Raw genomic sequence first — 27454 nt, 5'->3', positions numbered from 1 at the left:
TAATACTTTTATTTGAAGCTAGTTACTATATTTGTATTCCTATTTCGAGGATACAAGTTCTTTATAGCCAATTTAGCTCTGATACCAATCTGTCACACCCCCGGCCGAGGTAGCGGAACATGTCGGGCTATGCAACTAAGTTCATGGATCACATGTAAACTGAATATATAGCACAAGTACAACAATAAGCAAAATAGCATTCGTGTTCCATCTTGTTGTTTGAATACAATGTTTTTATAAATAATAATAATAATAATAATAATAATAATAATAATAATAATAATAATAATAATACATGAATTGCCTTAACAGATAGGCATATTTTACAGCATGTAAATAGGTCACCTATAATCCAATCCGTATTGAATGTCTGTTTAGTAGTTTCCTGAGAATTCATGTAGTTTTGAGGGTCAACACAAGGTTGGTGAGTGTTATAGGTTTTCTGCTAAATGCAGTAATATTTTAATAAGTCTAAAAAGTATTATGTTTGTACGTATAACAATAGTTAAAACGGTGTTTGCAATGAGTCTTTAAAAGCCTAAAATGTATTTTGGTATAAGTAAATCCATACGTTAAACTGCGTTTGTAATAAATCCTTGAAAGCCAACATGTATCTCTTGTATAAGTAAATCCATACTTTAATCATTGTTCGTAATAAACCTTAGAATATCCTTGAAAACCAAACTGTTATGTTACATAAGTATTTCCATACTTAAAAATAGTTTTGAAAACAACCAAGCTCATGGTTGTAGTGATATATATATATATATATATATATATATATATATATATATATATATATATATATATATTCTATTTAATGTTTTTAGTGAGTCCTATAACCGAGCTACATGACTGAATGTACCCCCTACAACGCTTCATTGGACGTTGTAGTAACAATGGTAGACACCTATCACCTGTTTCGATTGATCGGTTGAGGGTTGTAGTGTAACACTCTAAATTTTCAAACAAAATTTTCATTTTAAGAGTTTCACACAAAACATAGTTTAACATTTCTCATGCCAAATTTGAAATTTTTCCCAAACATAAAACATCAGAAATTGTTTGTCAAATATCCCAGTACCCATATAAACACGAATCATCAAGCCGGTGTGTATAATCATGCCGGCGCCTTCCCGTGATCATGAGATGTACCTGAAACACATTTTACACAAACACTATAAGCATGAAGCTTAGTGAGTTCCCCAAAATACCACGTACACAAATAATTAGCCTCTCATGGCTATATCTCGATAAGGACCATCCGGTCATGTGTCTCAGTGAAGACCCTCTGGTCTCATGGCTCATATAGATCCTCCAGTCATAGCTCAACATATATACAAAATAATATAACAACATAAGTCACAAAGACAGAATGCATAATAACACATAAATCAGAAAAGGCCCTCTGGTCAGTAATACAAATAAGATCCTCTGGTCAATAATATAAATAAGACCCTCTGGTCAACAACATAAATAAGACCCTCCGATCAATAACACAAATAAGACCCTCCGGTCACTCATGCATTACCACACAGGTAAATATAATGAGAAGACTCGCCTCGTAAAGTAAAGCACGTAAATCCCGCACTCGAACTGCCGGTCTAGACTCCGCCTAACATATGTCACATATACCTCTAATTAAAAATTGATATTAACAACCCTCAAAGATGTTGGCTAGGTTTCTCTACTAAACCTCAGAAGGGTAAAAAACCATTTTACCCCTTTATGGCCTCCAAAGTCCACAACTTGACCAAAACCCTAAAAGTCAACGGAAGTCAACACCCAGCGCGCACGTTGGGCGTACAACCCTCTATGTTGGGCGTACAACTGGTCCTGCATGCATCGGGGTGGACTCAGCGCTACGATGCGCGTAACTTGGGGTAAGCACGACATACGTCACATACTCAGTTTTATTACTCTCCTGGTCTTAATCTATTAAGGCAATTGCTACAATATCATATATGGGCTAGCTAGAGCCTATTACTTCAAAAAGTTGGTGACTTTAAGCCTTAGCATGGTTGGACAATTCTAAAACTCATAAACTCTAATCCTTTACTCACAAAGGTCCACATATCTCATGCATGGAGAGATCTTGACGACCAAGATCTCATTTTTATGAATCTAAACGACTAAAAACACCTAAAAGGACAGGTATTATGCTCTGGAGTTCATCAAACTCATAAAGCTTCAATCTTGGGACATAAAACCCTAAAAATGGACCAAAACATGAGCTAATCAAAACAATGAGAAAACTTTGAGCTTGATACCTCTAGATGATGTACCAACCACAGAAAAACTCAGATCCAAAAGCTTGGACACCAACTATTCTTCCTTCAAGGCTCCTTCTTCACAAAAGAACTCCACAAGAACACTCACTAAGCCACAAATGCCACACAAGCTATGGAAACGGGATTTAGGGTTTGAGGGGAGTTGGAGGCTGGAAGTGGTGGCTTGAAATGAGGTCATCATGTTCCTTAAATAGTGAATCGCAAGACAATTAGGGTTTACACTTTGAGCCTAGTACGCCCAGCGTACTAGGTGGCCTTTGCGTTCCTTCTATGCACATGAGTACGCTGAGCGTACACATGCGTACACCCGACATGTGTTGTTAATGGCACCCAAAATTTTGGTCAAAACCATTACTACCTTAAAGTCAAAACCATTGACATATTAATTTTTTATTATTTTCTTTTTTTACCTTTACCTATCTTCTTTTTTAAATAGATATTTTTACAATATTAAATGATACTCCATACCTCAAAGCTAGCATATATATATATATATATATATATATATATATATATATATATATATATATATATATATATATATATATATATATATATATACTTAAAAAAATATTAATAAATTATTTTTAGTATATTTATTCAAAACTCATCAATTTTGCATGTAGCTATATTAATATTTTTTTTTATTATTATTTATAATTATATAATTTAGCTTTTTAACCATTACTAAACATATTTTATTTTTCAGTTATTTATATTATAATATTTAAATTAAATTTTCTTAAAATAAAAAAAGATTTGCTTTAAACTATTATAATCATTGTATTTTTATTTACCTTTGATTAGTTTCATCTCAATATTTTGTTTTTATTTTTTATATTGATTAAGATCGTATTAATATCCGATAACTCTTTAGGGGATTAGTCGACGTCTTGGCCACACCTAATTGATTAATCTTTACATAGACAATTCGTAAAGTTATGATATTCGTCATATATCGACAGGGCATAGTCTTTTTTCTTTTATTATTATTATTAACGTCAAGAAAAAACACATTTAAAAAGCTCAATTACAACTATATGTGTGTCTAGTGTTGCCTTTTATTATTAATAGTTGTTTTTTCTTATATTTAAGATTATTCGTTTAAAAGTAACAATAAAATCTCTTAAAGCTAAATAAAAAAAATAAAGGATATATACGAATGATGTAAACGAAAAACACATAAAATAACATTAACTAATTATATTTGATGTTTAATAGTTATCTAGGGTTATATTCTAATTTGTTTATTCAATCATAAGATAAATAAAAAAAACCATTGTATATTGTGACCAAACAAGATGTAAAAAAAATATTAAATTGTATATTCGATTAAAACATCAAAAATATTAAAAGATTTTTAAACTACAAAAACAAATACGAATAAATAAAGGTAAGAAAAAATAACAATATGATATATGTAATTTGTATAATTAATTTAAAAAAAATAAAAATAATTTTATAAGAAATCTATATAATTTCTATTAAAATAAAGAAAAAATAAATTTGTTGAATAATAATAATAATAATAAATTGTTAAAAAAAATAATAAGTTATTCTTTTATATGAAATAAGGACTAAAACCGTAATATTTATAAACTACAGAAATTTAACTTAAATATATGAATCAAAACTTTAAATCAGATCAAAACCGTCTAAGAGGGACTTGAATCCAAAATAACTTAATAATTTAATATATAATCCATAACAAACATCTATTAATGAGTTAATACAATTTATTTTATAGGTTATATATGATTATTTATTTAATACTTATTTAAACAAACAATTGAAAGTTTGGTATGTTTTCTTATTCTAAATAAAATATTAATAAATAATAAACAAACAATTGAAAGTTGGGCTTGCAAATGGCCACGTATCTTATAAAAAGTGGCTGAACTCATATAGGAAGTGTGGTTTGCAAATGGCCACGTATCTCATATAAAGTTTGGTATGTTTTCTTATAGGTTCAAATCCAATTCCTATATTGATTTTGCTTCTCAATGATGGTAATTGTACAAAGGAAATTGAAGTAACTGGCTATCAAGTATCAATAAAGTTAGAAGAAAAAATCTCAATTTATGAGTTATCAAATCTGGTTTGATAATCCGTTTGATTTTTCATTAGAAATTATTTGATACTTCATCTGCCATCTCAGGTGCAAAAAATTAATCCAATTCTTAGTCCCATGATTCGCTTATGAGGTATGTCTTCAATTTGCGTTGAAATTTGAGGATTTGAATCATTTTAAGATTTAAGAAATGATGATAATACATGATAAAATTGATTTAACTTTGAGAGCTTTAATCTTTTTTTCATTTGTAATCAGATAGAAAGATATGTTTAGCACGATGGACAAATTTTGCTTTCACTTATAATTGATAAGGAAGACTTTTGGTTATTTCTTTAGGATCCTAGGGCATTATGTTTGAGTTTCAATTGAAATAATAGAACTTGGCATTACAATCAAAAAGAAATTTGAGTAAATTACACAAATGGTCCCTATGATTTAGGGTAATTTGTGCGTTTGGTCCCTAACTTATTTTTTTAACTCGGAAGGTCCCTACTGTTTGCTTTTGTTACGCGCTTGGTCCCTATCTTACCTAAAAAGACTATTATGCCCTTGATTTTTTAAATTTATTTAAATAAGCACACCCCTAATCCCACCCCCTGACCTTACCTCACCTACCCCATCATTTTTTCCTCTTTAAATAATAGTCTTTTTAGATAAGACAGAGACCAAACACGTAATAAAAATAAACAGTAGGGATCAAACGCGTAACAAAAACAAACCATAGGGACCTTCCGGGTTAAAAAAATAAGTTAGGGACCAAACATGCAAATTACCCCAAACCATAAGGACTAATTTACTCAAGAAATTTTGTTTGATTTGGTAAAAGACAATGGTAAATCGTAATCGTACTAATATGCCTGAATTAGTGCATTAAATTGACTTTATATATATATATATATATATATATATATATATATATATATATATATATATATATATATATATATAGAGAGAGAGAGAGAGAGAGATTTTAGTCCCTTCTTGTCATAAATTTATTGTTTGAATATATGTATTTTAAATATATTTCTAATTGTTTTGCTTTAGTAATTAGTATCATCATATCATACCTAAACCTGGGCCCTAAAAAATCTTTGGACCGACGCTATATATATATATATATATATATATATATATATATATATATATATATATTGAAAGAATCAAATGAAAACACCTGAAATGTTGAGAACGCAAAAACAAAGTATATTCAATTGTTTGTTCTTTGTTACAGAAATTGAGGACCCATTACTGACTAAAGTCGAATGATAATTGATATTATGTCTAAGAGTTTCAAATATATAGCTTCATTAACATGCACATGGTGGGTAGCTCTTGTATCCATTATCCATTCGTTTGATGTCGTTTCGTGAATGGACATGGAAGAAAACATTTAAGGGAGAGAGGCGGGTCGTTGGTTCCTGAAAGACCAACGCCTAGTTCTCGAGTTTAACAAAAGAAAAGAAAAGAAGAGAAAAGAAAGTCAGGAGAGAAAAGAATAAAAAGAAATGAGAAATAAAATTTCATTTTGTATTCCCGAATTGGAGAGAAGTGTAAAATAAATTAATCATTTTTATTTGTTTCTCAAATCCTCTTAAATCAGAAGGAAAATTAAGAGAGAAAATGATCATTCTATTTCTCTTAACTTCATTCCTTTAATGAAACGTAAGAACATAAATTTCTTTTATTTTGTTTTCATTTTCACCAAAAAAAATTTTCGTTAAATTGAACACAAAACTGGGTGCAAGTGCTATGCGTGTTCAGTAGGGTGCAACTAGAAATAGTGAGATTTTTTTTTAACAAACAACCATTTTGAAAAAAAAAATATGGTTAATTTCTTTAAACTGAGATTACATAATTATTTAGTTTAATTAATATTCCTAGATTGCCTGATTGTAATGTTAATCACAACTAAATCATAGACACCGACACATCCATATAATTAAAAACCATCTCGTTAAGTAGTAGTTTTAGACAAAGACGGGCGGCTGGATCAACTCGGCTTCACCGGGGGATTTTAAACACACCCGATAAAAAGTCAAAACCACCTACACAAAACCACTGCCAGTAAATTCAATTAAAGTAATATTATAAATATAATGATTGTTACCGTGTCTACTTTTCAAAATCATTTTCATGTTCTTTTTTAAGTAAATTACAGAAATGGTCCTTGTATTTTGATTTGATTTATAGTTTTGGTTCCTAAATTTACAATTTAATATTTATATCCTTGTAGTTTATAAATATTACGGTTTTAGTCATTATTTCATATAAAAGAATAACTTATTATTTCTTTTTCTTTTTCTTTTTTCTTTTAACAATTGATTATTATTATTATTATATAAAAAATTTATTTGTTCTTTATTTTAATTGAATTTGTATAGATTTCTTATAAAACTATTTTTATTTTTCAAAATTAATTATATAAATTATATATATATATATCATATTGTTATTTATTCTTACTTTTATTTATTCATATTTGTTTTTGTAGTTTAAAAATCTTTTAATATTTTTGACGTCTTAATCGAATATACGATTTAATATTTTTTTTTTACGTCTTGCTCGGTACAATATACAACGTTTTTTTTTTTATTTTTTTATTTATCTTTTTCTCGAATAAAAAAATTAAAATAGAACCACAGATAACTATTAAACATCAAATATAATTATTTAATGTTATTTTATGTGTTTTTCGTTTACATCATTCGTTTATATCCTTTATTATTTTTTTTATTCAGCTTTAAAATATTTTATTGTTACTTTTTAAACGAATAGTTGATAAAATATAATTGTTATCTTAACAAATAGTTGTTAAAATATAATTATTATTTTGATAGTTAAGTTTTTTTATTATAACAGTTAAGATTATTCATTTAAAAAGTAACAATAAAATCTCTTAAAACAAAATAAAAAAATAAAACACATAAACGAATGATGTAACGAAAAAGACAAAAAAATTTATTGTATTTTTATTTATCTATACATACAAAATGGATTTGTTATAAACTATAATAATGATTGTACTTTTATTTATCTTTGATTATTTTCATATTAATATTTTGTTTTAATTTCTATATTGATTAAGCTCATATTAATCTACGATTATTCCTTAACCGATAGGGGTTGTCTTGGTCCCACCTAGTTGATTAATTTTTACATAGAATACGTTAATATTAACAATAAAATATGTAATGTTAATAATATATAAATTAATATAATTAATTATCAGAGACATCAACTATATGAAGATTATAATTATTACATGGTGCATTTGATGGAATATAGGTATCAAGTCGAGCATTATATATTATTTCTCATCTAGTAAAACGTTATGATATGTTGGGACGTCAAAGTGACAAAACTCTATGCGTTGGATACGATTCTTGTAAATCAACATTCATGTGTTCCTTGATCTCAATTTGATTTTTGGCTGGATGGACGAAACGATGTCTAAAAAATATGTTAAATAAATACCTTTACACCACATTGAAATAATGATAAGGTATTTATTATAAATGTAGGATAAGTTAAAAGACCATAAATATAAATATAGTTATTAGTTTTGCCTAATACGAAAAATATCATATTTCGTTTTTTTATATTCAAAAAATGAGTAAAAAACATTAAATAAAAAATCCACATATAAATAATTTAGAGAAGAGAGGAGGAAGGAGTTTAAGAAGGTGGTGGTCAATTGCACGCTGATGAAGATAAATGGAAGGAGTGGGAGTTTTATTATCTTTTAATTTTATTAATAACTTGTGAATAAAAAATTAATTAAAATGGTTAATAAAGGCATAACAGTATTTTTAGGTCGGACTAAACGCGCAACAAAATGATATAATAGGAACGGTCCAAAAAAGTTATGGACCAAACTCGTACATTACCCCAAATCATAGGGACCATTTATGCAGTTTACTCATATATATATATATATATATATATATATATATATATATATATATATATATATATATATATATATATATATATATATATATATATATAAAGTTTAAATATTAACATATAGTAAATTGAAGTAAGAAGGACTCAAAGCAATTTTTTTAAAATAAGAAAGGATATAAACTGAAAATATGTCTTAACTATAAGGATAAAAATGTTAAAATTATTAAATCTTATGATAAATTTATTGTTTGACGGGGTAGGAAGAAAATCAAGACAACGTTACTCCAACTGAGTTATTTTATCAAAGTCAAAATTGTTTTGATCGAGGTGGTTTTTGACCTATAAATTGGGTGCTAATAGCAACACCCGGCTTTTTTTTTTTTTTTTTTTTTTTTTTAACTGACACATCTAATCTCCTTCTAACTATTTCACCTATGTCCACAGTTGTGGACTTGAACCCTGAATAGCAACAGCCGGCTTCACTTGCTTTCCTTCTTTCCCTTCTCTCGTTTTCTTCATCTTCCTCTGCACCATCATATACATACACACATATGACATGTTATGTATGCATCATGGACAGGCATCGCCTCGGCCACATATTCATCTCTATCTTCTTCCCCGTACGGCCCTGACTGTAACGAATAATATCCTGCGGCTCTGATTTCTTGTCGTGTCTTCCTATAGATCACATCATTTTCCACCTTATAATTCGTAGTCATCTGCTAAATTCTCTCTGTAAATCTTCCAACTCGTCGATATCACAAGTAAGTTTGATTTTAAATTTCGACACTCTGTTGGCATATCCGAAACCTAAAATGACAATTTGTATGCTCATATGTTTTTTGTAGATGCCGTAAGATTTCAATTGTTTCTTTGACTGTTTGTGCGATCGTGTTTACCTTGTTTTGTTAGCTTTTTCCGTTTCAATTTTGTGCAGAAAATTGAGAGGTTGAGGCGTTGACGCTTTGTAAAATTATAAATTGTTTTTGTAATGGTTGGAAGGAAGTTGCGATAGGGTTTGGCAGGGTGGAATTCGAGTTTGGGAGTAGAAAACGGATGAAAATCTGTCTGGATTTCAAATCCTAGCTATTACTCGTAACACCTGAAGGGATATGAAGAATTAAATCATGTAAAATTAAGAATAGTAAGACAGTGGTTTTTACGCAAAAACTAGGGCATCTATGAAGCCATGTGTAATTATTGGGTCCTAATCTAAGAGTCTATGTTCCTTTCTAGACCTTCATTTCTTCTGACGTGATCATAGTTTAACTCTTTTCTTCTCTTGAATGTTTCCATCCTAGGTAGATGAAGCTCTGAAGTGTGCAACTTGAAAGTGACATTGCTGAACAGTCTAGTTAAGTTCTTGTCAGACTTGAAGGTGAATTGGTGGTATATTTATAGCAAGCTGTAAGTTCCAATCATCATGCCTGAGAAATCTCATCCCAACAACAACGGAAAAGCTGTACAATCCATAGAACCTCACCAATCTGCATGGCTCACACATTGGACAGGAACAAGATTTGAATCAAGCACACATGTTCCTTCAACTCGCCTTATTCGAAAAGAAGATGATCTTGATATGAAGATACACACAAAGGGAGTTGACATAGCATCTGATAGCTGTGGATCTTCAAAAGGGATCAACGACTTGGAATTAGCAATGAGTTTAAAGAAACCAGGTACTCAATCTTTCCCATTTTTCAAACGAGGTCAAGAAAGTGGGAGAAGTTTCATAATGAACGAAGTAGGTCAAGCTCAAGCATTAGGACCTCAAGTTTCTCACATGAAATCAGCAGCTGCTTTGAATATAGGATCTTCATCAAGAGAATGTCATTTTCAACGTGAAGAAGCATCACAAATTCCTTCTGAACAGGTGAAGTATCACATGTTTTTTGGTGAAAGCCAAACAACCCATGGACCAGAAAACATCAGCCAGCTTAAAACCATTTTCGCATCCAAAAACCACTTGCCAAAAACTAATTCAGTAGCCATGGAACAAGAACACAAGATGTCATCTTTTTTAAGACAAGATAATGTATCCCTTTTGAAGACTGACCCTTCTACAAGCAGCAATTCTTCACCTTCTTTAATTGCAGAACAATACAAAAGGATGCAAAAACATATTGGAATGGGATTCTTTCCACATCAAAGTTGTCCAGAAGTGATCAAACCAGGGACAATGCAGTCATTTCAAAATGTTTCACATTTAGAGGGTCTTCATAGTTTTTCCAAGACAACTCACAGTGTGTTAATCACAAAACAAACTGATGTTAAAGTGTATCAAGAAAAGCAGATCTTTAGGGAGTCCATGGTATCAACTCGGCTTAAAGAAGAAACTGTAAGGGAGGTCAACCGCAGCCCTGCATATTTTGCTAATAGTCAACGAGGGGTAAAGCTTCAACTTTTGGAGTCTTCAGATCAAGAATCTCAGGAAAAGATTGAAGATGTTCAAAAAAATGAGTCATCAGCTGATACTGACACCATGGATATGGAATCTTTCAAGGAGAATCATCTTTCTGGTAAGCTTTTTTGAACCACATCCTTTATCCAATTGATAGGATTCTTTTTTCATATCTATTGTTGCTATTGATGTGACATTTTTATTTAAATTTTTGACATCAGTAGTTAACTTACATTTTCTTATCTTTTATTACAGGTGTACAATTCTCCCCACGAACCAAGGTCCATTACTGTACCTTAAACCCTTTTTGGTTTCTTTTTCTTGATTTTTCTCTGATTTTTAGGTGTCCAACTGGGAATAGATTAATTTTAGGTTAAAATATATACTTCCATAGTAGCAATTAATTGGTAAAAGGGTGAAAATTTGATGCATAAATTGGTAAAAAGTGAAACATTTTAGTAAAGTTTGATGGAGAAAGGAAACATTGTAAGCATAGATTGGTAAAAAAGTGAAACGTTGTAAGCATAAATTGGTAAAAAAAAAAAAGTAGAACATTGTTACACTGATAAGCATCTATAAAAAATCTGAAACATTATTGCATAATTAGTAAAAAGATAAAACATTGTTGCATAAATAGTCATTTATAAAATCAAAACATTTTATTCTTATTACAATGTTGCATAAATCCACTGTGAAAAAGTTGCCAACATTGAACTCATTCATTTTTTTTTGTAACATTTCAGGAGATGACAATGGAGTCAAATATTCCCATTTTACCCTTGTCAAAACCAAAAGACACACACAGAAAACGTAAAATGGAACTCCCGGATATTAACCTAGAAATATCCTCTCTCCCAGCTTCATCAAGCTCAACCGAAAAAGAAAAAGAAAAAGAAAAAGAAAAAAGCGACCCATGCACATCAAGAACACAAAGCCTAGACATCAACCTTGGCCACACAACTAACTCAAACTCAAACTCATGTGGCCACACAACTAACCATGGTTCAGAGCCAGGTAGCCGTTGGATCAAACGCCTCAAGCTGACCGGGTCAAGTTTGCTTCCAAAAACTTCACCTGAAAACAAGCTTTTTACAAAAGTAAAAGTGGGCCCACCATCAGAAACTGCGATAGCTGAATCTAGTGATCGTCATAATAATAATAATAATAATAATAATAAAGAGGTTGTTGGACTTTCGAATGCTTGGATTCAAAGATGGAGTAGTAATCAGGGGCAAAAGAGTCCGGTGGTGGAAAGAATTGAAAAGGGAGACTGTAAAGTGGGGCCTCCGGAGGAAGATGAGAAAAAGCAGTTTCCGAGTATTGCTGCAATGGCCTTGATGGGGAAGGCCATGAGTGGGTTTCAACAGTGTAAGTTTCAGAAAAGGGAATCGTTTATGGTTTGGAATACCAAAGGTTTTGAGTAATATATAGGTTTCATAAAGTATGCAAGAAAACGGTAATTTAGGTCTCTTTTTTTTTTTTTTTTGTTGGAGTCGGTTTGTTTGTATCTACTTGATAACTTCATTTTGGTTATGGTAATGTCGGTGTTTTTATGGAATTAAGTTAGCCTACAAACCTTTTAGTGGTTGCTATTGAGGTATTATTAACATAATTATTAGTTTATGCATAAGTGGTTTGGTGGTGACATGTAGGAATATCAAAGAGGTTTTAGATTTAAACCCGGATATTGTGATTTGTGTTTTCCTATTGTGGAGTCTTTTTGCAATGTACTTAGTAGAGTAAGTTGTAGAAATTGTCCATACAAGTTGGTGAAATCCTCACGTTTTGTTGATCTTTGATTTATTTGTATGGACAACACTCTTGGTTTCATTTTATGGAAATTTGGTACTTGGATTGTTAATCTAACAATAGTAAATTACAAAAATAGTCTCTGAATTTTAGTTCAACTTTGCATGTCATTACATGGCCAATCAACTTGGTTACATTTTGTTACACCGTTAAAATTAGGGTATTAAGTACATATAAATCAACAATGTTTTAATTTATAATTAATTTAATATTTTTTTAACACTTTGTTTTGTTATTAAATATCACTTAAATTTGTTAATGGTCTAATTTACACTTTTAAGGTTACAAGCTTCTAACCCCAAATCACGAGGTTACTAAAAGTCTCCTTTGTTAATAAATCATTTATTTTCTTGGTCAATCGTAGAAGCCTGTCACACCAACATACCCTTCGTTGCCCCTTTCTTCATTCGCCTATGTCAAGAAAAGAGAGATTAAAAGGGACAAAGTGAGCAAGTATTATTTTCTAATTCTCATTGTAGAGTGTGTAATTAACACTCATGTTTTATTTTATAATTAGCTGGGTTATAACCTGTGAAAACCACGGTTGATATTTATAGTTATTATATAGACAAAAAATAAAATAAAATACCAACAAAAAAATATAGCATAACTTTGATTGTAAGAAAACATGAAATATTATGTAAAAGTAAAAAAATAACCATAACAGTTTGATCTGCAAAATTGTAGTATTTAATTAAAAATAAAAGTAAAATATAACTATGTTGTGTTAATGAATGATTATTATTATAATAAATGTGTAAGTATATGTAATATAATATCAGGTTAATGAAATTTTGTTAATATCATGCTAAATTCAAAAAACTTATAGAACTATGGTAAATGTTATTCTAAACTGACAATAAACATATATCCTAAACAAAGATCCCAACTATTTTCCGACCATGACTATTTTGCAAATAAACAAACAATTTAGTTTTTCTTTATATCACAAACAATTTTCTAGAAATCTTTCTAACATGCACCATCCATGGAACAACTATTAACAAATACTTTACTTGAAAAGAATAGTTGATTATAAGAATGGTAAACAAAGCAATTAATCACAAGTATAGTTTTAATGAGAAACCATCATAAAGGGAATCATTGAGCCAAGGTTTAAGAGACAATGTAAGTACCTTGGTATTATTGGTAAAAAAAATATGTAAGTACCTTGTTATTGTAGGGAAAGAGTAAAGTAAATTGCTTACAGTAATAGAAATAATAAAGTAAATTGCTATTTCCTGCATTTTTCTCATATTATAAACTTGTCATAAAGACAATTTTATATATTATAGGAATGCTAAATTAGGCCAATCACGTCATACTTTTATATAATAGTAATATATACACATTTCACTTATGTATCATAAAGGAAATAATCTTTCAGGTGAAACTATCCTTCGTATGATAAGACTATCTTTTGTTCCGTTCAAGCAGTTAAAATAGTCCCATGTACTATCAGTGAACATTAAAATTATGGAAAAATGGTGAAGTCTGAATATCAAAGTCTTAACACATATTAATTGAAATGCATATACTTTTATATAGTGGTACTATTAATTTTGTTTAATTCTTGGTGCTCTAATGTAAAATAAATATATAACAAAGTTAGTGGGGTGTGACCTATATAAGATTCTCTAATACACGAGGTCCCTTGACCCCAACCTTGTTTTCCTATTTCCATTTGTTCTTTTATCACAGATAAGCACAAGAATGCTATATAGGTTGTTTTCTCACCTGATTTGAACATGGTATATATAATCATCAAAACTAATTTAAGTCTCAGCATTTTGACCGATTTTCGTTTAATATTCATTTAACCTAAATTCTTATTAAAACACATAAACAAAAAATGATCAATGAAAAGCATTAATATGTGTAGGGCATTGCTTTGATTTTTTCTGAATCATTTGGTTGAAAAAAACAAAAATGATCAATGAAAATCTATATTATTAAGAAAATGTTGTAACAAATATGCAAATCATCAAAAGAAAAAACAAAAACCTTTCAGATTGTTTTAGGAGGACAACTTGTAGACTCTTATTCAAGCATAACTTCAGAAAAACCATGACCATGTACACTTGGACACATCCGTAAATATATGAACACTTCGTCAATACAATAAATTTTAGTACTTATGAAAATTCAGAAAGCTAAATTACAAAAAATCGAAGCTTTGTTTCAGAAACATACATACACAAAAAAGTTATGGCATCTTAAAAACATTATACTAACAACTTAAAAACATGTTTTTTTTTTATGAATTTTGGAAGCTCACAATCATGGTTTTGTTTATTTTATTCATATAATTAGTATATGTAAATATATGTGTAATTTATTAACGGAGTCCTTATGGGGTTTCGGGACATGATTGCCTACCCCCGCCCCCGCCCCCGAAATTAAAACGGGGGTTAACCTTGTCCCCGCTCCCGATTTTTTTAAAAAAATTTCCCCAAACGGGACGGGGCCCACGGAACTTTTTGACATCCCTCGACGGGAAAATAAAATTAGAAGCAAAACTGGAATATTGAAGGGGATACAACTAGTACCATGAATATTTCAAGTGCAGTGAATGATTGAGAATTAAGACAATTGGAGGGACAGAAAATGACAAATTTATAAATTTAGTTGAAGTTTGTGAAACTTGAAAATCTTATATAAAAATAAATTATTCCGTTGCCGGGACTTGAACCCGGGTCTTCCGGGTGAGAGCCGGATATCCTAACCAACTAGACTACAACGGAATTCGATTTATAATTCTTTAAATTGTTGAAAGAAGATAGTAAATATGGGATAAAATTAAAGAATATTAAAATCTGTATATATTAATTTTCCGCAAATTATGTTTTTCCGTCAGTTTTTAAAATTTATCTTTCTAGGTACGATAATGTGATTTTCAGGAATTTCAAAATTTTCTTGTGGTATCAATAAATGCAACTATTTGGTGTACTAAAAAAAATGGAACTGTGTTATGAATAATATTAACATCTTCAAATTACAAAGACTTTAGCCAACATCTTATATGTAGATCTAGAATATCTAAAATGACAATGTGTAGCCAATTAATATACATCTTAAACCGAATGTTTTAGCTCTGAGGAGTTTTGAAGATAAAAATCCTTTATTGGTCTTTAAATTGACCCCCTAAGGTAAATCGATCAAATTCAAGTTGATTATTCTTTTTTGTTATTAAGTATTTGAATCATGAATAGTTTTTTTTATGACTCATCAGTAGGTAAATCAATGAACTTTATACATCTAAAAATATGATTTTTTTAAAAACAATCAATAAGAATTTAATTTAGATAAATAAGATTTATTGTTTTAGTAACTTCGTATACCCTGATATACAATCAATAAGAATTTTTTATACACCTTATGTTAGGTGTAACTTGTGTACTCGAGTCAAAATATTTTACATGTTACTATGACTTGCACAATTAAATGTTTAAGGCGACCACTAGAACCGGTCCTAAGAATTCAAATACTCAGGACGATGCGGAAAAAGGCCCTTAGGCCTTAACGTGCAACAAATTAAATTACATATTTTCTAAAACGATGATAAACTTTATACCAATAAACATAGAAAATCATTGTATCTTAATGAATAATTACATATCATAACTGTTAACCAACGATCCGTGAAGCTCTTCTAGCATTCTTGATAGCAAATTGGTTAAGCAATTCTTCGTAATATATACTATCTAAGATTTCGTTTTCGATAGATATCATTGTCAAACCGCTAAGACTTTCTTGGGTCATTGTGGAGCATAAGTAAGATTTCAATAACTTCAATTTCAAAAAACTTCTTTCAGCAGATGTCACTGTTACTAGAATAGTCAACATTATTCTATATGCAATGCTTGAAGTTCTTTCAAAAACTTCAAAACATCTATAGGGTTACTAAATTCATTGGTTTCCAATATCTCAAATAATTTCAATTCCGTATAAAGTTCATCGGCATCAATATTCAATCTTTCTTCAAACTTGAGTGTTTTTTCAAGACGATGACAAGACGACTTAAAATATGTATCTTTAGTTTCCCTCAAATTATGTGGAAATAGAAAACCAAATATTTTATCTTCAATTCCCCTCAAATTGGATATTGATGCCGAGGAACTTTATACGAAGTTGAAATTATTTGAGATATTGGAAACCAATGAATTTAACAACCCTATAGATGTTTTGAAGTTTTTGAAAGAATTTGATTATTTCTCAAATGACTATTCCAGTAATGGTGACATCTGTTGAAAGAAGTTTTTCGAAATTGAAGTTATTGACTTACGCTCCACAATGTCCCAAGAAAGACTTAGCGGTTTGACGATGATATCTATCGAGAACGAAATCTTAGATAGTATAGATTACGAAGAGTTGTTCAACCAATTTGCTATAAAGAATACTAGAAGAGCTTCACGGATCGTCAGTTAACTGTTATGATATGTAATTATTCATTAAAATACTATGATTTTGCTATGTTTATTGGTATAAAGTTTATCATCGTTTTAAAAAATATGTAATTTAATTTGTTGCACGTTAAAGCCTAATGGCCATTTTTTCCGTCTCGTCCTGGGCATTTGAATTCTTAGGATCGACCCTGCCCATTAACGTGGCTATCATATTATTTCATAGGGTTCTTGTTATGTGTTAGATGCAATTATATTATATACCGCTATATTTTCTATAATGACATGACAAATCTTTAGACTTAAGTATATGTAGTATGATGGATATTCTTCTTTAACATAATTTCTCTATTTATTTAAACACTATAATCTTATCTCTATTGGCAGACTTCTTTAAATCATCTGCCAACGAGAGATAACTTGATTATTCGAAGTATTAATGTTTCGAATGTCCTTTGTCCTATTTGTAATAATTTTGCTGAATCCATGAATCATGTTTTGTTGGAGCATGATGTAGTTTCTACTATTATGGGGAGAATAGCCTGGTGGTGTGATGTTGATTCTCATCCATTTCCTCGATAGGTGATATGATTCTTTTCCAAAATTTGATCACTTTTTCTTCGGCCAGGAAGAGGTTTTTTGGATATCACTATGTCGACTTCGTGGTTGTGTTTATGGAAGTTCAAAAATGATTGCATTTTCGCGAAGAATAGGCCCCGAATATATAACTTTTTTTTTTAATATTATGTCTTTTTATTTTAGATGGATTGTGCATAAGAAGCAGAAATTTCACATTGATTGGAATTTATGTCTTTAAAATCCTTTTTAGATGTCTCCTTGCTAGGGTCTTTTATAATATTCACTCATTAAAAAAACACCAAAATCTTACATATGTTATCCATCTATCAGATTGATCAATAAGATACCATTACATGAAGTGAAAATGAATAATGAAATCGCCATATTTAAAATCAAAAAATATCATCTTCTCTAAGTAAGTGTTCTTCATTTGGTTTAAGATTTATCAAGTTTATGTTGAGTTGATTATGTCATTATGTCTATAAATTCAACATATGGTATTAAACTCGACCCTTATATTTTGGAGGTCTTGTGCTAAAATCAAATTGAGGCCTTATAAAAATTTTCCTTGTAAGTTCTAATATTGTAGCATTTTTTGAGAAAATTATCTACTATACTTTTTATAATCAATATGTTCAATAAACTCATTCTAAATCAAAATCAAAGCTAAAGAGTTTATTCTCTTTTAAGACATGGTAGATCGCAATTAAGGACTTAAAAGATATAGTTTTGAAAGCTTCTAATGGTTGATGCAACTGAACAATCAAGTATATTATGTATACTATATAAGAAACTAGATATGTGTTTATGATTTTTAATAAATTTAGTATTGCATTATATGTATTATGTTCAATTGGTAAAACTTTTGTATCAATTATAGTTTGTTAAATAAAAACCATTAACGTTTGAGATATGACCATTTCACAATCTCTTTTCAAGATCTTTGCAACTTGCCTTTAGCTTACCAGTATTCAATGATTTTAACTTTTATATTGTGAATAAGAAACCAAAATGTTTTTATACTACTTCTATTGCTCAAACATTTTCTCCAATGAACCAGTAGCTTGATCAGCCATGTATATAAAACAATGAATATTGAATAAATATTGAGCTAAAAGTTCATGTATTAGTGTCGATGATTAAATATCACTCTTATAAAGGTTTGTTTTTCTTAAAAGTTATTACCGTATATTTATGGCCATTAATCTAATCGGATAATAGCTAACTTGGTCGAATAAAAGTTATTATTTTATTATTTGTCTCAAAAAACACTGTACTAATCCCAAAATCAGACAATTTAAGCCTTTTCAAACTCATGTTTTTGGTAGTCTTAAAAAAAATCAATAAGTGCTCCCACACTACTCATTTCCTTATTAATAGACATCGTTTCATAGTGTAGTTGCATGTTAAGGTTATTTACTTAATCCATGATATGATACCTTAAATATCCAAAGTTCATATTCTAGAGGACATTTGATCTTTATATCTCTTTCTTCATCAACAATTTTATGTAGAGCTCCTATTATATCAATATCTCGAGTCAAATATGCGAAGTATACATACTTGTTTATATTATTTGTTTAACTACATATATTCACTGTTCAGATTACTTCGATTTTAATTGTCAATTGACATTGAATAATTGAATTTAAAGTGCATAAATGATAATATATGCAATTGTAATTCGCTCATGACTCTTATCACTCCAGCATAAGTTGTAGTAGTAATAACTGTAAGAAAAATTAGGGTTTGTAGTGAAGATCTGGATACCAACTTGAATCGGGAGAACACTTTCTGAACTGATATTTCTACCCTATGCCTGGGTTGCAAGAAATTCAGCCTAGGATAATCCAAGTGGACACTTACGATTCTAGGCATAAAAATCGTAAGCCAATTTGCTAGAGAGATTATGTGAGAATTTGATGAAAATAAGAGCTAAATTTCATAAACTCCTTCTGAAGATGAAGAACCGTTTATATATTAAATGAGATTAGGGTTTCATTAGGGTTGGGCCGTCATTAGTTGCTTTGGAAGCAAGTAAGGATAATACGGATTAGGGTTACCAAAACTAACGAGTTTCGTTAGTTTTACTATAATCACCCTTAAGAAGTTGAATTTTCCACTATGCTCCCCAGCCAGGGGCTCCGCCTCTTGGACCTCGCCAGGGGCACTACCCCTTTGGAAACCCTGGACCCAGGGGTGCTGTCCCCCGAACCCTCGACTAGTCGTCAAACCGGCTTCTAATTCGATCTTATACATGTGTGCACTCCGCACAACCCCGTACACATATTAATGTAACATCCCAAGACCAGGTATACTCTATAAACCCTCGTTCTATTAGTAATTGTCAAGTTTGGTCGTTATATGAGAAAAGGGTGGTAAATGGTTACGTGGGGCGTACGTGAGTGTATGATTAGCGTACTCATAAGCATGTTTTTGACGCGGAAGCCACCTAGTATGTTGGGTGTGAAGGGTTTTGAGCATTCTAACACTCCTAAGGTGTTCATGTGTAACGCTCGTGTTTTTGGGCTAAGCATTAATATAGTGATGTAATAGTTAGGTCAACCATTGTAACCTATTTTGAAGTAATAAAGATGAATTATTTGAGTAATACGTGAATTATGTGAATTTATGTGCTTATTACTTGTTTATAATGATATAATAAATAAAGGATAAAAATAAGTGTAAAAAATAAAGTGTTATATAATGTCACAACTAGAAATTTTGTGTCTTGTAATCACTACACTCAAGTAAAATGTAGAATCAAAAACTTAAGAGCATGTATGATACTTACTCTATGACAACAAAATTTCAATCCAATACACCATACAAGTACTACAAATAGTCAACAAGCAATTGGAAACCCTAGAAGTTCTTGTTAGGTCCATTTTGGGCTAGGACTTCCTTATTGGACTCATTGGACCAATAAGCTTCCAATTTGACTATCATGGACTTAGAACCTTTAAATGGGCTCTAATTGGATCCACATTCATTTATTTCAACATTTTGGGCCATATTGGACCTAGAATGAAATAAATTAAATATTATGAACCATAATTAACCTAAACTAGCCTAACAAAGTGTAAAAATCATATTATATTTTTTTTGGGCCAAAAATCATCAAAACTAACTATAATATGGGCTTAAGGGCATTAAAGCCCAATGATCTCATTTTCCTTCCAAATTCTCGGCCCAAAGCCCAAGTCCAAGAGGTAAGGAGTTGACTTAAGCCTTGCCACCTCACTTATACCCCACATATCTCCATGCATGGACCAACATGCATCTAGGATTGTCAACTCAACTCTCTCTCTTCTCTTCTTCTTGATCTCGACCGAAAGCACCCACACACACACACTTTCATCACTTTTTACTTATCAAACACTCTCAAGAACACCTTCACCTCTCTTCACTAAATTTTCGAGAATTAAGGGCATTTCAAGGAGATTTTTCACAAGAATCACCATCCAAGGTAAGGTTATACTTAAATCTATGATCTAGGTTCCTTGATCTATCAAACATCTCTTCTTAACTCATAAGAAATCATGATCTTGCATCCTAGAATCACCTCAAGGTCGAGATCTTCATCAAAGTGTGCTAGGGCCGAAAATCACCTCATTTCCTTCCATCTTTTCTCCAAAACCGAAACCACACCCAAAGGTGAGCTTCATACCCCCTATTTTTCGGTTTTTATAAGTTTTGTGGGGGGGGGGGGAATACAAGCAAATGTGTAGATCTATGAGTATATGTATGCTTTGTATGATTTCTATGCTTATTTACATGTTTATATGTGATTATGGTGTTGAAACTAGTCAAAAAGTCCTTAAAAATCGAGATTTGCATTAGGATGTATGAAACAAGTGTTAAACATATTATTACACACAAATCATTTCTATAAAAATAACCAAGTTGGTTAACATGAACTCATTGGGCTAAAAATCCCATTTTTGGACTTAAAATGTTAAAAATATAAAGTTAAAGGGCCCAAAATGACAAAATACAAATTCTGATGGATGAAATGAGTCAAAACAGTTTCAATAAGGTATTTTTCTGGAAATATTCTCTTGGAAGGATTAAATGTGAAATTTTTAAGCATAATGGGCCAAAAATGAATTTTTCGGCCCAATAAAGCCCAATATGCGAGATTTTCAAATTAGAGGGGCTGAAACTGTGATTTTCTATAAAACAGGGGACTACTAGTGCTCCAAGTCCATTTCAAGGGTTAAAAATGCTTTTCATATTTAAAAAGGACCAAAGATGCAAAATTTTTCTATTTTGGGCCAAAAGTGTAAAAATTGCGAAAATAAGGGTTTCAGCCGAGAAAAACTTTATTTGATGGACTAAAACTGTTTTTCAAATAACTTTGAGCTGAAAAATAACTTTTCTACAAGTTTTGATACTAAAGTGTCAAGAAAAATGGTTTGAGGACTAAAATAGAAATTTATTTTATACAAAGTGTTAAATGTGTAAATTATCCAAAAAGAAAGGGGCTGCAATAAAGACACATCCTAATGTTTTAAATAATAAATCCGTCATGAGGAAATACTAGCATCTCGACTATCGGCAAATTATAATACACCTTCAACACCAAAAATCGTTATCAAACGAATTGATTCGGTCTCGAATCAATAATGAATCCGAAATTACTAACACGACGAAACTTCAATACACACGCGGAAAATTCGGGAAGTCAATACACACATGAGAATACACCAGACGTCGATACACCGTCTTTGGGCCCAAAAGTTTCAAATCATGTTTGTTGGGCCTAGCTAGCCCAATGGCGTGATCTTTAGGCCCGAAGGAAACTCGCTTACATGTAGTTGGGTCTTATATGACCTAATTTCGTGTAAAAGGACTTTTACAGGCTTTGTGCTGTTGGACCCCAAGGGCCTTCTGGTGCTGCTAGTAAAGTCGAGAATTCACCAAATATGAGTCGGGCTAAGGGCCCTTCGCATTCACGATAGTCTCGAACGACTTACGGAAAATATCGGGGCTTCGCACCCTCTTTTCCTCCTCGGTTGTGGGGCTACATGAAGTCCGAGTGTTTGGATTAAGTGAATAATGCGAGCGACGCCTAAGGGATCGTTTGTATGGTTGTAAACTAGTCATTTTCATTAATGTGTGTTTATAACAATTCACAATCCACAATTAATCCAACGTCACTGGGACTCAACGAATACACCTGTCGTAACGATATAACAAGATATAAATTATTTGATGCAAAGTATTAGGAAAACATCGGGTTTTCCTAGGGTTTTCAATTAATACACCTGCGAGTTACATACCGAGTTTTACAAATCCTTCTTTTACATTTATAGAAACAAACAAGCATACTTACGGATCTTCACACTTTTTATACTAAGTTCTTTTCAGAAAATATCGGATTTTCTGGTGATTTTCAAAACAATACAAACCACTATATTTCAAACATTACTTATGAACTCACCAACATTTCATATGTTGACGTTTTTTCAAAATACTTGTATTCTCAGGTAACAGGTAAATCGAAGGGAAACATGTACTCAGTGATATCTTGTTGTTTGTTTAACTAGTATTGAACAATCTACTTTTAAGAATGTAATGTTTTGAAACTATGTACTGAATGTAAACGCTACCAGTTGTAATATTCCAATGCTTGGTATTGTATGATATTATGTTTCATGTATATTCATTGTGATGGTATTCAATTGAGTCACAATAGCCCTCGGACGTTTCCGCCGTCTGGTTCGGGGGTGTGACATATAAACCCAATATCGATAAAGAAAGTTGTATTGGTTGTGACAAGGACTCCGAACATATAAAGAACGCCGAAATCCGAGTTATAACGAAGAAGTTAGGACTTTATAATAATTATTTGGGCTATTATTATGAGTTATATAAGTGCCGTTATAATATCTTTTTAACTACTCGCGGTACGGGGAATCTGATTTAAAGGGCCGCATAGGGTTGTTGGATTTCAGAAGTGATATATGCCAAAATGGTCCTGCCCTCCGGTATTTTATGTGTGCCCCCTGTTTGTACATGGTGGTTGGAAAATATTGTTTAAACGCTTATATTATAATAATAATAATAATAATAATAATAATAATAATAATAATAATAATAGTAATAAGTCACGGTAAATATTAAACCAAAATCTAGTAGTAATAATACTAGGTTTCGTCGAAGGAAATTATTTTTAAGAAGCAAAGCGCTGTCTGAGTTCGGAATCACCACCTTTTCAGGTGAGTGCATAGTTACTTTCATCTTACACATAGATATGACGTATTTAATATAAACTACGTGCTATGTGTGCATATTGTCTGAATACTTTCTGTCTATGCTGATGAAAGATTTTTATACATGTTTTAAATGATTTAAATTGTATATGTATTTTATATCTACAAAAATGTTGGGGTAAAACATGGGTAGATGTAATAGACGATGTTTGATAAAATGATGAGAGGCCTCGATGTTGTTGTTGTTGATTCTGTCATCCAGCAAAGTATAGATGACGACCACAGACTCTTCTAGAGAGTCCAGTGGAACGCTAGCAGGCTCTCAACCTGTAGGTGTTTGTGAACGATGTGCTCACCGGTGTACTCCATCCCCCTCATGGTTGCCTTAAGGACATTTATTGCTGAGGAATCCCCTTAGCATTAGTGTCCATCCCGATGTCAATCCTTATTCTAGGTCCCTTATGATAGGTGTTTTAGGGACTTAATGTGAGGATAACGGGAACGGGTAATCGGGTTATTGTTGGCTGATGAAATTAATAAACTTATTTATTGTGGGTTGAAAACCCTATGTGCTCACCAGGCTCCCAAGCCTGACCCACTCAGTTTCTTGTATTACAGGTAGTGGTGCACGATCATAGATATGATGTTCGGGATGAGAGATTACGGATATAGGCCTGTAGATATGAATAAATGTAGTAAGGTTTATATTGTACTGTTTATGTTTTTGATCTGTATAGAACATGACATCCCGAGGTTTTTAATGAAATACATTTCTACGAAAATGCTTTGATAAATCTTTATTATATTTTATTATAGGAAAAAATTCCACAACACTTTTATTTAAAATGTTACTCTGATTTTTAAACAAAGCAGAAACAAAATCGGTCTTTTCTGGCCGTGAAAATGGGGATGTCATAGTTGGTATCAGAGCATTAGTTTATGCGAACTAGGAATTTGTAGGATTTCTAGACTTAAACTTAGAATGCTAAGCGATGATTGTGAGATAAGTGTCTAGTATATTTTAGACACAAGCACTAGTTTATTTTAAGAAAGATGCCTATAATGATTTTATATGCTATATGCTATCATTTGTTCGGATCTATGGTATGTTGCCGACCGAATCTAGAAACCTAATGTATTTAGGATTCTAAACGTACGACTATGACATTAGAACTAGCATATAAACATTTCAGAGAGATAAGGATGATTTAAACTTCTATCCAAAATAAAGATCTAAATTCACCTTATTCGGTGTATAGATCAAAATGGAAAGAACCCGTAGTGAAGCTGGGAATGCGAATGGGAACAGAAATCAACCACCTGTGATTGAACAAATATCGGTTGTGGTAGCCGCTCCTGAGCCAATAACGATGACCGGAGTACAAGAGATGATCCAAATGATGTTGGATCATCAAGTGGAGGAAACCAGGCGTTTACTCCAACATAATCGAGAGGAAGCTACCATACCGATCGAACAACCCGAACTGAATGTTGGGCAGCCAAAAGGAGGTAACTACAGTGGGACTGTTGGTCAAGCCAACCCGCCAATAGTTCACCGAAACAACCAGGATGGAAGAAATGACGGACGTGGATGCAAGTACAAGGATTTTATGGCATCCAAACCATCGTGTCTATCTGGAAGCCCGACACCAGTGGAAGTCATAAACTGGATCTCCGAGATGGAGACAATGTTTGAGAGTTGCGAGTGTAGCAACAGGCTGAAGACCGCTCTCGCGGTTCCTCTATTAAAATATGGAGTACTGAGCTGGTGGAAGTTACTAGCTGATTCAATGCACAAGGGTGAAGCGAGCAAGATATCTTTGGAGGATTTTCTGGTACAACTGAAGATGCAATACTGCTCTGAACAGGATCTTCTGGAAATAAACAATGAGTTCCAGAATCTGAAGAAGGTAAGAATGAGCGTTACTGAATATGCTGCAAGTTTTACAGATAAAATGAAGCTTGTTCCGTACCTAGTTCCAACCGAACTCTCCAAGGTTAACAATTTTGCCCTCGGATTACCAGCGGACTTTGGTCCAATGGTCAAGCAAGAAACCACTCTAAAAGCCACCATCTGGGCTGCTAAGAATGTGGAGACCCAGATACGAGAAAAGGGTCTGGAGAGAGCGCATGTTGGAGAGAAAAGGAATTTTGATGGGTCATCGAATTTCAGCAATAAGAGCATGTTCTCAAAATCTGGTACGAAGAAGTCTGGAGGAGGTGAGGCCAAATGGTGCGACAAATGCTAGAAGAAGCACCAAGGAAAATGTGACAGAGGGGTCACCTATTTCAAGTGTGGAAAGCCCGAGCACTATGCCAACGAGTGCACATTCACTAAGAAAGTCTATTATGAGTGCAACGAGGAAGGGCACATTTCGAGGGACTGCGTGAAGAATAAGGAGGCAGGAAGACCCAACATTCCACCGAAGTCGAAGCAAGAGCCTTCCAGATGAAACTCGAGACTACAAAGGAGGCAACAAATGTCGCTTCAAGTACCTCACTTGTAAATGGTTTGCCTGCCAATATATTGTTTGATACCGGAGCAAACATCTCCATTGTGTCACATAAGTTCGGTAGGAAAGTAGCATTGCCCGTAGAAAAAATTGAAAATGCCATGATTGTAGAAGTTGCCAGTGGCATGTTTGTACCTGTTAGTGACTGTATTAAGAACATAGTCATCGACTTAAATGGAAACGAATTCCATGAAGAGCTATTACCCATAGAGTTGAACGGTTTCAATGTCATTCTGGGAATGGATTGGCTTAGCGCCAATGATGTTGAGATTCTTTGCAGGAAGAATATAATAAGGGTGAACCCACCCGATAAAGAGTCATTTATGGTGTATGGGGACAAACGCAGAGTGAATTCTGGAATCATCTCCTTGATGAAAGCTATTAAATGTTTGTACAAGGGATGTACATTGTATTTGGCATTTGTGATCGATGCTAAGAAAGAAAAGAAGGATGTGTAGAACATACCAGTGGTGTGTGATTATCCGGAAGTCTTTCCCGAGGATCTTCCTAGATTACCACCTAATAGACAAGTAGAGTTCCGAATAGACTTGTTACCAGGAACGACACCAATAGCAAAAACATCGTATCGATTAGCACCGACGGAGATGAAGGAGCTTATGACACAACTTCAGGAGTTGCTGGACAGTGATTTCATTCGACCTAGTTCATCACCCTGGGGAGCTACAATGTTATTCGTGAAAAAGAAGGACGAAAGCATGAAAATGTGTATAGACTACCGAGAGTTGAACAAGGCAACAGTGAAGAAAAAGTATCAATTGCCAAGCATTGATGACCTATTCGATCAGCTGCAAGGTTCGAGCTATTTCTCAAAGATCGATCTTAGGTCAGGATATCATCACTTGATGGTGAGAGAGCAGGATATTGAGAAAACTGCATTTAGAATACGAACACTACAAGTTCTTGGTTATGTCATTTGGACTAACAAATGCTCCAGCAACATTCATGGATTTGATGAACAGGATTTGTAAACCATTCATCGATAAATCTGTGATAGTGTTCATAGATGACATTCTGATCTACTCGAAAAGCCAGGAGGAGCATGGCATACACTAAGGTTTATCCAAGGATTTTCTTCAATAGCAGCTCCATTGACAGCTTTGACCCACAAAGGAGCTACTTATACATGGGGTAAGAATCACGAAGAAGCATTCGAGAAGCTGAAGAAGAAATTTTGTGAAGCACCGATTCTTTCTCTACCCGATGGAGTTGAAGAGTTCACGGTCTATAGTGACGCATCTG

At 32.2% G+C, this 27454-nt stretch overlaps 1 protein-coding gene and 1 non-coding gene across 9 annotated transcripts; one reads left to right on the top strand and one right to left on the bottom strand.

Annotated features, from left to right (window-relative positions):
* The first annotated feature begins 4267 nt into the window (after window positions 1–4267).
* LOC145074898 (uncharacterized) lies at window positions 4268–12230 on the top strand. 8 transcript variants are annotated; one of them, XM_079021225.1, is made up of 5 exons: window positions 8465–9035; window positions 9209–9415; window positions 9573–10790; window positions 10928–10953; window positions 11416–12230. In XM_079021225.1, the coding sequence occupies exons 3-5, from the start codon at window positions 9695–9697 to the stop codon at window positions 12094–12096; spliced, it is 1803 nt and encodes a 600-aa protein (XP_078877351.1). In that variant the 5' UTR covers window positions 8465–9035; window positions 9209–9415; window positions 9573–9694; the 3' UTR covers window positions 12097–12230. The 8 variants fall into 8 exon arrangements, with proteins under 8 accessions (XP_078877354.1, XP_078877347.1, XP_078877351.1 ...); XM_079021226.1 differs by lacking the exon at window positions 8465–9035 and adding an exon at window positions 9067–9124; XM_079021228.1 differs by lacking the exons at window positions 8465–9035; window positions 9209–9415 and adding an exon at window positions 4268–4449.
* A 2922-nt stretch (window positions 12231–15152) lies between these two features.
* On the bottom strand, window positions 15153–15225 carry TRNAE-CUC (transfer RNA glutamic acid (anticodon CUC)). Its single transcript has one exon. It is a non-coding gene; the product is annotated as a tRNA-Glu (tRNA).
* Between the last annotated feature and the right edge of the window lie 12229 nt (window positions 15226–27454).

This window comes from Lactuca serriola, chromosome 9, assembly GCF_051521515.1.
Source record: "Lactuca serriola cultivar US96UC23 chromosome 9, Lser_US96UC23_V15, whole genome shotgun sequence".
Taxonomy (NCBI): domain Eukaryota; kingdom Viridiplantae; phylum Streptophyta; class Magnoliopsida; order Asterales; family Asteraceae; genus Lactuca; species Lactuca serriola.
This window is presented reverse-complemented; position numbering and strand designations above follow the sequence as displayed.

Coding starts and splice junctions, on each gene's coding strand:
- LOC145074898 (XM_079021228.1), top strand. CDS start 9,695: ATGCCTGAGAAATCTCATCCCAACAACAACGGAAAAGCTGTACAATCC. Junction 10,791..10,927: donor CAAGGAGAATCATCTTTCTG/GTAAGCTTTTTT, acceptor CTTTTATTACAG/GTGTACAATTCTCCCCACGA. Junction 10,954..11,415: donor AATTCTCCCCACGAACCAAG/GTCCATTACTGT, acceptor GTAACATTTCAG/GAGATGACAATGGAGTCAAA.